The 14,460-nt window shown below is 40.1% G+C and overlaps 1 protein-coding gene across 12 annotated transcripts in view; it reads left to right on the top strand.

Moving 5' to 3' along the window:
* DGKI (diacylglycerol kinase iota) overlaps positions 1–14,460 on the top strand; it is a 449,436-nt gene that overhangs the window by 208,046 nt on the left and 226,930 nt on the right. For 11 of the 12 annotated variants that reach the window (XM_019452873.2, XM_019452870.2, XM_019452872.2 and 8 more), the window contains 2 exons: positions 7,696–7,767; positions 10,967–11,083. In XM_019452873.2, coding sequence (XP_019308418.2) covers positions 7,696–7,767; positions 10,967–11,083 — 189 coding nt within the window. The remainder of the gene's footprint in view (positions 1–7,695; positions 7,768–10,966; positions 11,084–14,460) is intronic. The other variant, XM_019452874.2, reaches the window with a different exon arrangement.

Here is a 14,460-nt window from a genome sequence, read left to right as displayed (position 1 = left end):
GAAATCAAGTCTTTTTTTTTTTTTTTTTAATATATGAAATTTACTGTCAAATTGGTTTCCATACAACACCCAGTGCTCATCCCAAAAGGTTCCCTCCTCAATACCCATCACCCACCCTGCCCTCCCTCCCACCCCCCATCAACCCTCAGTTTGTTCTCAGTTTTTAACAGTCTCTTATGCTTTGGCTCTCTCCCACTCTAACCTCTTTTTTTTTTTTTTTTTTTCCCTTCCCCTCCCCCATGGGTTTCTGTTATGTTTCTCAGGATCCACATAAGAGTGAAACCATATGGTATCTGTCTTTCTCTGTATGGCTTATTTCACTTAGCATCACACTCTCCAGTTCCATCCATGTTGCTACAAAAGGCCATATTTCATTTTTTCTCATTGCCACGTAGTATTCCATTGTGTATATAAACCACAATTTCTTTATCCATTCATCAGTTGATGGACATTTAGGCTCTTTCCATAATTTGGCTATTGTTGAGAGTGCCGCTATAAACATTGGGGTACAGGTGCCCCTATGCATCAGTACTCCTGTATCCCTTGGATAAATTCCTAGCAGTGCTATTGCTGGGTCATAGGGTAGGTCTATTTTTAATTTTCTGAGGAACCTCCACACTGCTTGGAAATCAAGTCTTAAGCTCTTCGGACAGTCTGACAAGTTCATAGTAACTGTTAACTTTACTAAGAAGACTGCCCCAAATTTTGCTTCCCGCCTGCTCAGGATATTTAATTTATGATCTGTAGTTCATTTGTTTTAATGTTTATTTATTTAATTTGAGAGAGAGAGAGAAAGAGAGCGCACATGTGCACGAGCAGCAGAGGGACAGAGAGGGATGGTAGAGAGAACCCAAGCAAGCTTGGCACTCAGCGCAGAGCCCAACACAGGGTTTGATCTCATGACTGAGAGATCATGACCTGAGGTGAAATCAAGAGTCAAACGCTTAGTCGACTGAACCACCCAGGCACCCCTGATTTGTAGTTTATAGCAGGGGCCTTCAGTTAAATTGATGGAAAAAGCTGAAACTATGAGAATAATGAGACTGACTCTGATTCATGTGTTGTAATTCTAGCAATAGTAGAATGGAAGGACACAGAATGTTTTATTGAAAAATAATACAGTGTCAATCTGTGTGTAAGTCAGCGATTACCCTGGAGTGAGAGCATATTATGGACAATAAGGTCATTGATAAATGTTCAGAACCTTTAAATAATGCTGTTATAATAAGCCCGATAGACAAGAATTTAAGATTCTTCAAAGATAATTGTAATAAAGTCACTGTAGATTCTTAATCTGCAGCACTGTCAGAAGTTATAAAGACATCGCTTGCTTTAATTCCATTTATAAAGACTTCACTTATTATAATTCAATTTAGATGACCACATGGGTTTACATTATGAAAATATTGAATATTCATAAAAATTTTAGCTTAAGACTAGTAAAATCGGCATGGGAGATTTAGGAAGTTCAGGTAGATTAGATTTTCTATGAGTAAATAAACTATCGTTGCATAAGCTAGAATATTAGCGTTGCCCTTTTTTCTATATTTTTTGTTTTCTTATTAGAGTACAGTTGACACAGGGTTGTATTAGTTTCACGTATAACATAGTGATTGGACAAGTCTATCTGCTGTGCTCATCAAGTGTGGCTACCATCTGTCACCATACAACACTATTACAAACCATTGCCTATATTCCCTATGCTGTACCTTTTATTCCTGTGACTGACTTATTTCCTAACTAGAAGCCTGTACCTTCACTCCCCTTGACCTATTTTGCACATCCACCCACACCTCTGTCCTTTTGCAACCACCACTTCTCTGTTTACAGGTCTGTTTCTGTTTTTCATTTGTTTTGTTTTTTAGATTCCTCACGTAAGTGAAATTCTCTGTTTGACGTAGCTTGCTTAGCATAATACCCTGTAGTCTATCCATGTTATCTCAATGGCAACTTCTCATTCTTTTTTATGGCTGAGTAATATTCCATAGTGCACGTGCACACGTGTTCTCTATCCATTCATCCATCGATGGACACCTAGGTTACTTCCATGTCTTGGCTATTATAAAGCTGCACTAACCATAAGGGTGCACATATCAATGCTACCAAATTCTCACTGAGAAGAGCAAGGAAAAAGGCACATTGTAGAAGTAGCCTAACATCTGCTGATTCACATTGTCAGGCAAGGGTGCACACATCAGTGAAAGACTGGAATGAATAGTTCCTTGAGGGGGAAAATGTCAACAACATCTGTGCACTAGGAAAGGGATTGGTTTATGGTGGTTTTGTTAACTGAAAATTAAAGGTTGTTGTATGTAAGTGATGAATCACAGGAATCTACCCCCGAAACCAAGAGCACACTGTATACACTATATGTTAGCTAACTTGACAATAAATTATATTAAAAAAAAAAATTAAAGGTTGCACTCTGGAGAGGGCAGTATTACTCTGTGAGTCTGTAGATAGTTGGTTAAAACAAGTGTCATTTTTTATTAGAAAGAAGTTTTTCGATCGGTTAGATTAGGTTGCTGTGGGTCCGTGCTGGGGTCAGTCTAAGGTCAAAGAAGTACCATTTTTTTTTAGTGGCTAAAAAGATGTTTTCAGTTAGGTTGGTGTGGGTCTACTCTGGAGTCACTCAAAGGTCTTAGTTATTTATCAGCTTCAGCTGGTGGTGCTCTACTGTCACAGTTGTTTGTGAGCCTAAGCTAGTTAAAAGCAGTTGCACTGAACCCACACCACCAGTTTGAGATCTTCAGCGAGGTACTGCCGTGATCGGAAATGTTCCCTTTTTTATTGTATTAAATCGCCATGGTATTCATATCTCGTTGGATAAGTTTACAACTTACAACTTTACAACAGTTTTATTTTATTTTATTTTTCTAGAAATAATGAACTTGCATCTAACTTCCGAACGTTTTAGATGTTAAATCTAGAAAGTGAAAAAGTATATTTATTTTTCAAAAATTCTAGAAAGTACTTGAGCAAAAATGCTTCAAGTTCTGTTTTGAGATAAATATTGACTTACTCTTATCATTCCCTTGGGTTTGCCTTTTGCAATACTTTGTGAATCTTGGACATGGGAACGATACAGGGAGGTTTGGTTTGTTTTTGTTGTTTAAAAGTTTGGAGGCAAGGGAAGTATCAACAATTCTGTTGGATAAAATGAAGTCAAACAGGGACTCAGATGGTGGTCGGGAGTTTCCCTTACCCAAACCTCGGTTAAATACATAAACAGTAAAATAATTTCAGTTCATTTCAAATAAAGCCCTTTTTTTCCCCTGGTTTAAGCCAAGGCTGTGGAACTGACTGCCATTGGGTATATCCCTTAGATTGCAGAAGAAAAATAGATAGCAAAGTTTTAGCTGCTCAGAATAAATGTTGTTTAAATTGTATTCCAAAGGTTTAATTCCATTAAAAAAATCAACCAAAAAGAGGTTCATGGCATTTATAATTCTGAAGCCCGTTAGATCTAAAGCATCTGGCCCTCCCATCCCCATTTTCCTTTGTGATAGTGATGAACAAAATAGTCCTTAAAAATCCTAGTCAGTTGAAATTCAGTAGGGGCATCTGTCAGTACCATAATATTAGATTTGGGCCAGCATTTTAAAATGGGTAATTAGGAATCTGGCTCTTTTTGCTGTGCTGAGATCCCGGCCAAAACCTCCCCATCACAGGTGGTCTGTGGGAACTTGGTGCATGAAGGCTCTGATGTGGTTCTATTTATGTCTCTATGTTAGACAATAACCCTGAAGCCGAAGCTGCTGTGACTGTGTCAGACTAGCATTCAAAACAAAGAACAGACCTCGTTTCCAAGGGACCCACTACAATTCTATATGAGCAGAGTGCCCAGAGCCCTAGTTGTTTGTTTCTGGTATCGTCCTGGCTGTTGGGACTACAGTGGATTGTGTCTGTTTCTCTCTGAAGCCAGAAGACCAATATGCAGTAGAGGGCTGGGCTAATACGCATACTCTGTACCATCAAATAGAGTATTACTAGTCCTTTTAGTCACTGGGGGACTTCATCAGCAAGGTGGTGGGAGAGGTTCCTGTTGATGGATCTTCGCAATAAAAATATTCTTTCATTTATACTTACTGTGTTATAAAGATCTTTCAGGTAAATCGCCTTATTTGATAAATAAAACTATCTTGTGGTATAGGAGAAGTTTGTATTTTTATTCTCATTTTCAGGTGAAGGGAGAAACTGGAAGTGTTAAGTGATTTGCCTGAGATCACCAGGCCAATAATTAGAAGAGCCAAGAACTATTCTTAGCTTTGCCGACTCTCCATAGGCTTCTATTTGATATACCATCATCTGTTGTGTGAATTGATAGAATAGTGGCTGGGTAATAGTGTTTAAGACTCTGTCCACTTATACATTTGGCACAGAACAGTCCGACTTCTAGTTGGGGCTACCGCTCTTCTGTCTCCAATTCTACCATACTGGTTTTCAGCCGTGCAATATGTCGATGTCACAGATTTAAGAAATGAAAATTAGAATCCCAGTATGCTTCCCATGCCTATAGGAGTTGAGGAAAATTATGTAAGGGGCATGTTTTCAGGTGGTTTGGGTTAGGTTTTTAAGGTCTGGGTAGCACAAAATTCATAATTGGATCATGATGTGGTAGCAGTGACTTTCTTCTTCCATTAGAAAATATACCCTGCCTATGATTTTCAAAGCACTATGCTGGATTGTAGAGATCTGTCAAGAAATATTATAAGCGCTTCTCTCAAAGAGCTCATAATTCCATTGGAGAGATAATTCATGTGCATTTAAAATAAGCAGCAACTTAGGGCACTTCATCAATGCCAGGTGAGGGCCAGGTGGAAAGGCTTATAATCCAGGAGGAGCCATCACAGTGAATTCAGGTGATCTTAGAAGACTTGGAACTTTGTAGTGCAAGTAAAGTTCAGATGCTGTATGTGAAATATTGGTAGGCATTCTAGATGGTGGCTTGAAGAGAACAGAGAAAAAAATGGGCAAAAACATGGAAATGAACAAAGCATGTTGAAAATATAACGAAATCCATCCTACTAAACACAGGAACTTATAATAGGCATGGGAGATTGGTGTCGAAAAATTGGGAAGATTATGGGTGGCTCTAGATGCCAGTGTGAATAGTTGATCCTATAATTTGGGGAAAGAAGTCGCTATTTGAGTATTTTGAGATAGCCACTGCTATGTAAGAAGCAGTATTTTCCCTGGAGGCCATGCCCAGGATAGGGTGAAGAATATAGGGGAAAACAGACCATCCCAGGAGAAACAAATTAGAAAATGGAGCAGACATCCAGATGTGGAGTGACCAATCTGTGGAGCCTGATGGCTGCTGGACACGGGGTGCAGGATAGAAGGGCCTAGCTTCATGGCCAAGACTGGCCTCAGGAGCTCCTGCACAGGCACTGCACCAGCATCAGTAGCCTTGCTCTTGGCTGCTAGCTTTACTTCCTTCTGCAGTCACAGGTTGTTTCGCTGGCTCTAAAGAGAAGTTTTATTCATCTCTCTTTGGCCCAGTCCATCAAGAGTGCCTTGAGAGATGAGGAGGAACTTGGCAGACACCTCCCATGTGAATTCATTCCTTCAGATTTGGTGCCATCATATACCACATTGACTCCTATTGAATGGAATTCTATCCCACTGAGTTGAAAATACCTGCATACCTAACCCTTTGGCCCCCGGACTTGCTGTCCTCTCTGTAAGCTGTTTCTGTCTGGCCGTTCTAAGTCTCCGTGTTGGGGGCTGTGTGGGTTGTTGGTGGCCACACAGCACTGAACACCACACCTGTCCTCATAATTCAGTCCACGTGTGTTTTACAAACAGTGTGTCATTTCCTGGGGGAAAATGATAGTATCATTGGCAGAAAGAGGCATTATTTGGGGAGAGGTGAGTGTGTTATGGTCTGTAAGACCACCTGTGTCGAAGATTCATTAGGATTACTCCTAGGACTCAGTATGTATTACAGCTCTGATTTATCACAATGAAAGGATCCAAAGCAAAATCAGCAAAAGAAAAGGCACATGGGGCAAAACCTGGAGGAAACTGGGTGCAGGCTTCTCTGAAAGTCCTCTCCTAACAGAGTCACACAGGGTGTGCTTAATTCCTCCCATGTGAGTTGTGACCACACTTGTGAAATGTTGTCCTCCAGTCTCATTAGAGGCACAGTGCACAGAGTTTTTACTGGGGGCTGGTTACATAAGCACCTTCTGCGTGGCACATATCCACATCCCAGAGTCTCAAAAGGAAAGCAGGTGTTTAGAATAAACCACATCATTTGTACCAACATTTTAGGTGCAGCGAGCCACTCTTAACTGTTGGGGGAATGGGGAACCCCTCTGGAAGTCCAAGTTTCTAGATGCCAGCCAAGGGCCAGGCTTGCAAGCAGCTGTGTAAGGAGAGTGGTCACCCCTCCTGCTGTGTTCACTTCTCTGCACTTGGAATGATTGTTATCACTTAAATTGATGAGAAAGGGATATTGAAGGAGAGATTTTTCAAAATCCAGGAGAGTCTGATGTTAAGTCATGTTTCTGGAATTGAGATTTGAGTTTGGGGCAAAAGAAAGGGATTAAAGGAGGAATCACAGAGTACAGAGGACTGAAAGCGGTCCTGGTCTTATATCGTGTGCAGGGGACCAGAGAAGCAGGTGGAGAACGTGACTGTGTTTTAGGAGCCCAAGAAGAGGGAGAGGCTCAAAATGGAGAAAACGCTCCATGGTATTTAAAATGCTACAGATTGGTAGGAATTCTGGTGACTGCACAAAATGCCATTGAGAATTCTTTTAATAATGTGTAAATTGATTTTTTTTCTTAAGATTATCTGTACACATTAAAGCAAAACTTTTCAGCCAATGTCTTAATAGCTTCCCTGCCTATCACATCTTTGTGTTTTCTTTTGATCACTTTACAAAATCCCTTTACAATTTTTTTTTTGTCATTGCTTTGCATTACTTTATTCGAGTATAGATGTCAAGGAAGATAGAAATGGAAGAGCTTTGGGAAGGCTAAACGAAATTCTTTGAGCATTACTGCGTACTTACTTCTCTCTGATAATTCTTTAAGGATAGCAACAGCCAAAAAGCGCCTCTTCCATTCTTGATTGAAAAGTAATTGTTTGTTCATTTAAAAGGATTGTGTTTGCCATTCCATTAATCTCTTTCCTGCTTGCTGGTGAAGAATAAACATTGAAAGCTCCTTGTTTGGAGCCCCAAAGGGGATGGTGAAAGTGTTTGAAAATCCTCCTACACCCTCGGACTCTTCCACACCCCTGCTTCTAGGTCCTAACTCTGATACTTAATTTCTCTCTCTGTGCATTCTCAGATGTTAAGGTTGCATAGCAGCTCTGAGATGGATGCCCATCATTGAAAAGAACTATGTGGCCCAATAGTGGCTTTTCTTTTGCTTGTAATAAAACCCTATCCAAACCACATTTATTTGGGGGAAAAGAAACAACTCTCTTTGTGGCTGGCTTGAGTACTTAGTGGCACAGCAAATATTGGTGCCTCCTCTCACACTCCAGATGATTCAGGGGTGGAAACTCTTACATGGCAGAGGGTGGGACGTAAGTGCTGAATGTGGCATTGGCAGTCCCAGTCACCTTGAGTGGTGGGGACACATCTGGCCTTCCTCACTTCATTGGACTTCAGGAGGGCAAATGCATGCCGTGATTGAAGTGGTTTTAAATTCTCTATCTCTTGTCCTAACCTCCCAGGGCTTCCAGCAAAAGTTCTCCTTCCACAGTAAAGAGATTGTGGCTATCAGCTGTTCCTGGTGCAAACAGGCGGTAAGTTTGGGAACGAAATGAAACAAAGTGGGCTCTTGTTTTATCAAAATGAACCTATGTCATTACTTGAGTTGCTGTCTGTAAACGAAGGTCATCCTAATTTATGTATTATTTCTCTCACATAGGATCCTTGAAGGATTAGATTAAACCATAGGACTAATGCCTCTATGAAATGGGAGAAACTAGAGATTCAAGTAACCCTTTAATTTATACACACTGAAGCCTAGGATCAGAGCCTGGGAAATCCTTCCCTGTTCCTACCCTGGGTCTAGACTCGAGGACTTCTCACCCCCTAGCATGCATTTCTTCCATTGCACTAGATTGTTGACAACTCCTCTATGGTTGGAAGTTGCACCATTGGATAATCCTTCTAACACCGGAATCAAGCCATCTTGGTTCTTCTGTTTTTGATGTGGGTGCCTTTTTTATGGGGCTCTACTGGGGTAAGGAGTGGTCTTGTACCCTTCTTTAGGCTTGGATATTGTTATAGCTCTTTGTATAGCTGTTCCTTACATTTGAACATATATATGTTCGTTAGGATCCAGTGATGTTTTCCCTATTTTCCTCTTTTGTCTATCCTTTTGACATTTTTTTTAAATACCCCTTTTTAACCAGAGGGTTCATTTTCTTATTTGCCTACATACCTGTTCTTTTTTTAACCAGACAATGCTAACTTGTGGATTGGCCAGCTGTGGCCCATAGGCTAAATCTGACTGTTGCCTGTTCTTATAAATAACATTTTACTGGAACACAGCCATGCCCATCCATTGATGTATTGTCCATGGCTACTTTCATGCTACAATAGCAAAGTTGATAGTTGCCACAGAGACAGTATGGCCCCATAAAGCTCAACTATTTACTATCCGGGCCTTTTAATAGAAAAAGTTTCCAGACCCCTGCTCTAATCTCTCAGTTCACCTACTTTGTTGAATGACAGTGTAATTGGGACAGAGTCTGTTCATTGCACAGACAACCTGAAAAGACAGGGCTGCAGTATTTCAGCTAAAGGTTTGCAGGAAGACTTTGGCCCCCTACACACATGAGATTTAATGAGCCAACCTAGCCCACAGGGCCAGAGCAGATGAATTTAGGTGACACACATGAAAGTGACATGTTTGTAGGTCAGCTGCTTTTGAACTTTGGGAATTTTATAAAGTTTGACCCAGTCTCTGTAGCATAATTTCCCTAGGCCCCCACATATCAGGAGAACCTATTGTCAGTAGATAGGGTTGCACTAGTCTGGAAAGCTCAGTGCTTGCTGTGTCCCTATCCTGCCACATTTTCTAGGCATTTCCATCTCCTTTCAGTTAATTTTTACACAAATAATCTTTGTTCAAGAATCTGCTCACAAATATAAGGTCATCCTAGGTCTTGAATGAAACTATCCTATTCCATCAAGGTACTATCTCCACCTAGAGACAAAGAAGCTGATTCAGGTTTCAGGTGTCCCTAACAGTATATGTGCTGCTGATTTCCCTGATCTGTTGAGACGCCACCTGTGGGAGAGTACTGGCAGCGTGGGCTCCTATAGGCTGCATCTGTTCCGATGCTGGAGCTTCCAGGCTGTGGTGAGATGGTTTATCCAGAGTCCATTAATTTGGGAACTCAGTCCCACTTCACCCGGAGCACGTGTTGTCTTTACATTAATTCATAATCCAGTTGAATCCCATTGTAGGTGATTTTGCAAGAACTAGAAATATAAAAATTTAAGACAAATTACATTGGTGATATATTTCAGCCCTACAGGTAATTCCTTCTAGAATATCTGATGTCAAATAAGTGCCCTCTGTAGGCACTTCCGGCAGCAGGAAAAAACAAACAAACAAACAAACAAACAAACTGGATTTGAGAGCTGGGCTTTTGGGTTTAGGCTCTGACTCCACCTTGTAAAAGTTATGCACTTTTGGACGTAGCTCTCTGTCTAGATTGGAGACGACACAAGTACAAATTAGGAGTAGAAACAGGCTGTCTCGGAGATCCTGGCCATTTTAGAAATGCAATGAAAATGGGCATTTATGGGTTTATCTGAATTGCTGAAAGAAAATCAGTTTTTAAAGAAGTTATTCAAATAATATTTCTCTAGTGCGTCATAGTTTGGAGGTCACAAATAACTGATGGTAGGGGAAATTAATAATTTATTTTGTATTTATACTTAATTAGTAATTTTCTACTGGACCACATCAGACCTTGACGATAGGCAGAAATGAAGGCAGATTCTCTCTATGACAGGATTGGGGTGGCCATATTGGCCAGTTTTTCAGAGAGCGACCTAATTTATGTCTTTTGTTGCAACGTAATTATTATTAGTGCTCCCTTCCATTCTTAAAATTGTTCCAGTTCTGATGACAAATTACGGTTCCATTAAGTATAATGTGGTAGAAACTGATGTTAAGGTTTTTAAAAAATCCCTGATTAAAACTTTAAGGCCCATAATTATTGTAGCATGTGGATTTTGTTTATTAGGAAAATATTATTACCACACATCACTATCACTTTACACACAAAAGAGGATTGAAAATGTGATTGGCCTATGGTCACTTAGTCTATTGGTACAGAGTTTAACCACTAATCCTGAAGTATTGCTACGATCATCAGTCTACATTTACTTCCTTCCTATCAAAAACAGGCAGCATTTTAGATTTGCCAAGTGTAATAGGTTCGTTGTATTTTTCAGCAGCCCCAAACAAACCCAGCAGAGGCAATCTCTTTGTTTCCCCTTGAGTTAAGAACTCTCTAGAAGAGACCTCTTGCTTCTTTCCTGGGTGTCCTAAACTGGAGGGACTACCCGGGGTGGATTTACATCTATGATTAGCAAAAAGAGAGGAACTGCTTTTCTGCTTGCCTTCATTTCCTCCTCAACATTGTTTCCCGTCTAGTCTGTGACCAGTACAAGTCAAGTGCAACAAAATTATATGCAGGATTAGGATTAATAGAAGCATTCGAGACCTCGTTATGTAAATATCCTATTAAAAGCTTATAAAGTTTTAGCTGGCCTTGACCTACAAGATTGATTTCTTTATCTGTTTGTAAAGTGGAACGAATTCAAAATTTGCTCACTTCCGGGGCTGTTCCGGGTAGTGATAAGGAGCGTGTGTCCTCAGTGTCTGTGCCTGTGGGCGAGTGTGCACGTGCACATGTACTTATCCTTGTGCCCATGTACGATTCCTGGATTTGTTTACTGGCCTATTTTTCTCCTCAGTTTCACAATAAGGTGACCTGCTTCATGCTGCATCACATTGAAGAACCCTGCTCCCTGGGGGCTCATGCTGCTGTCATTGTCCCGCCCACCTGGATCATTAAGGTGAAGAAACCTCAGGTAACTTCTGGGACCCTGGTGCTGCTGGGCCTGTGCAGAGAAAAAGGAACTGCTGCTTCTTGCTTTTCTTGCCCTGACTTTTTTTGGGGGTTCCTAAAATCTCTGCTCACTCATCCCCACAGCCCCATGCTCAGCTTCCCCGGTACATTCCATTAGCCCATCACTTTACTGCAGTTGGGCTCTCTCATGGAACCAGCCTCCCTTTCCCAAAGAAATCAAAGTTCCACAGCAGGAATGTTTCCTTCCCATTCATGTGCTAATGATATTCTCTTTGGGTGTTCTCCTGAATTCATTAAATACAAGTGGTGGGTGCAGCTAATTTCTTACACAACTCTCTTCTCTTCCAGCCTGGGCATCCCCAGGGAGTGAATGTGAGGGCAAACTGTGCAGGCTTCCGTGTTTGGTTGAGATTACCACCACTTCCAACCTGACCGGCAGACTGTGGGTCATGACCTTCCTAAATACACAAGGCCTGCTCAGAGAGCAACACTCTTTTCTTAAGGCAAAGTAGAATTTATCCTCTTAATACCTAATCTCATTCTGTATTCAATTCTTGTTGTACATTCTGTCCTAGAGCGTCTCTGCAATATTCTGGGAAACCTTAGTGGTTTCTCAACAAGGTCGTAATCTTTGACAGCAAAATTTCTACCTTTGTACTAGACATCTTAGACCATTAGCTCCAAGGTATGGGATGGCAGACTTTTAATGTGATGGGGGAAAGGTGGTACCTCCTCTGGGGATGCAGCTGCTTTAGGATGTCCTACTGAGTGTAATATCTTTATAACCTGTGGCAGTCCTACTTTATATGGTCTTCAGAATCATCATGCATTTTATTCTCATTGACTCAGTTTTATTTTAAAAACTGGTGGATCATGGACACTTTTGCTTTGTGTGTTTTTATTTAAGTTCAGCTTCTGTTGATGAGTAACACTTAGTAATAATCTTTCCATGCTACAATCCGTGAAAGCCCTTGGGAAATCTTTTCCCGAGGCAAGTGCAAGATCTGTACATTAAAAAATGGGAGACTTAGCTTTCTCATTTTACATTTTAGAGCCAAATGATAAGAGCTGTTAAAGGAGGTGCCCAAGGTGATAGCAAGTATAGTACTGTGTTTGAAATTCAAGTGTACCGATGTTCAATTTAGTGTTAACTTAAAAAATCTAACCTTTTTACTTCTTTACTACCCTTTGGTTCCCCAACCCCTGAAATTCAGTAGTGTCTCCAAGAACTTTATATTAAATTTTCAGTGCAACCAATATGTTTTCACTGAAAACCTTGATGGTTTCGGGGAAGCTACTAGGCATTGTGATGTAATATGTGGTGATCCTTGCTCTGAAGAACTATGTAGTTCTCTTAAGGAAAGATCAGGGCGAGAGCCTCATGAAGGAGGTGGGTTTTATTCTACCTCTTTAAAGATGGGTGGGATTTAGATCGATGGAGAAGAGGGAAAAGAACAGGCAGGAGAATGGCACCAGCAAGGGTGCTGTATCCAAAATTATACTCGTGAGGCTGTGAGACTAGTTTGCACTACATCGGGGTGGTGTATTTCTGTAGTGTTGCTTTCAAAGGAACAGAATATGAGATTGTTCACTCTTAGCTCTAAGACTCATCAATGAGTTCTGGAGCTATCCTTTTAAGCCATCTATTAAAAAGTTGTCCATGAGCCTTTCATCTGTTTGATCCGTTAAGGATGATTACCTAACTTATTATTATTTTATTAGAGGTTACCAAGAGGTGGTTTTTCTAATTTGTACTCTTCTTTATTTTTCTGCTGGTAATAAGGGAACTAAAAAATAAAGCTAATACATGACAAATGCTTGAGTATTTACCTTTATTTGTAAATTTTCAGAATAATTGCTTGGTACCTTAGCAACTTTATTAGTTGGCTAACGATGGTGGTGGTGGTGGTGGTTTGTGGAAAGTATCTTTATGAATTATTAACTTACCTCATGTGAGATATATATATATATATATATATATATATATATATAGCTGAGATATATATATATATATATATATATATATATATATATATATAGCATATAATGTTTCAGTCCATTGGCATCATTTTTTTTATATTCATATTGTTTTATCTTTTACCAGTTAGAACCCCTTCCAGATGGCTTTTATCTCCATTTTTCATAAGCCATGATGTTTTTGATACCTTCCTTTGTTTCACGAATCACACCATGTTCCAGGATCATCTTAAGCATTTCCTGTTCATACCTGCAAGCAGCCATTTCTCTAAGGAATCTTGGTTACTTTTAATGGAGGATGGTAGATACAGTTCACAGTCTGTTTTCATCACACATGTTTTTATTGTCCTTTTATGATTCAGAACAGTGTAATAATGAGAACAAGGATAGCTAACACTTATGAATGCTTTTATATGTATTACGAACTATTTCAAGTACTTTACTTTCAGTATCTCGTTTCACCATCATAGAACCCTATGAGGCAGGTATCCTAATCCCATGTTGTAGCTGAGAAGTGAGGAATTGGAGGCAAATAAATTATCCAGGGCCATAAAGTTATTAACTAGTTTGAGGTAATATTTAAACCCAGGAATTCTGAGACTGGAAACCAAGCTCATTTGCTGCCTCACTGTCTTACTATAACAATCCTTGCTAAGTCACCTATCTTTAAAAATTTTGGTATCCCTCGTCCTATGGACCTCAAAAAAGAAGTAATCAATTAACTAAATTCTCTTTGAAATCTGGTGTATGATGAGCTTGGGGGGCAATACAGTAGTGCTTAAGAGCTCTAGCTTATGAGTCAGATCGCCTAGATTCATATGCTTGCTCTGCTATTTAATAACTTACACAATCTCAAAGAATTAAAACTCCTCAACTTTTCATCTTCAAAATGTAAATAATACTAGTACCTAATTCATAGGGTTTTCATGAGGTCTAATGAGCTAAAAAGTAAAAAAAAAATAAAGCATGTAGAAAAGCACCTAGCTCACTGTAAGTCTCAATAAATGTTAACTCTTGTTATTTTCCTTGTTGAGTATAGGATATCAAATAAAGTTCTACATCAACAGAGGTGAACCTTGAACAGTCACACGGGGGTCAGGACAGAAGTTATTGTTCCCTGACCCGTCCGTATTACAATAAGAGGAAATGGGAAAAGGATTCTCATGGGGAGAGAGGCAGCGTAGGGGCCACAGCCTGTTGTCTGGTACCCTGTTGTCTGTGCTCTCGAGTGGCCCTTGAAATGCCACTGTAACTGTTGTATTATATACTGTAGTGGGATTGTGTGTTCACTAGCATGATTCTTATCCCATGGGAGAGAGTCAAGAGCTATTCATTTACTGAACTGGAGAACTGAAGCAGACCGGGTGAGCATCTACAACAAGAAAGTGAAAGGAGGAAGAG

This window comes from Panthera pardus, unplaced genomic scaffold, assembly GCF_024362965.1.
Source record: "Panthera pardus isolate Hobbes unplaced genomic scaffold, ASM2436296v1 HiC_scaffold_8, whole genome shotgun sequence".
NCBI classification, from domain to species: domain Eukaryota; kingdom Metazoa; phylum Chordata; class Mammalia; order Carnivora; family Felidae; genus Panthera; species Panthera pardus.
Note: the sequence above shows the minus strand (reverse complement) of the source record. Positions and strands in the feature narration are given on the sequence as shown.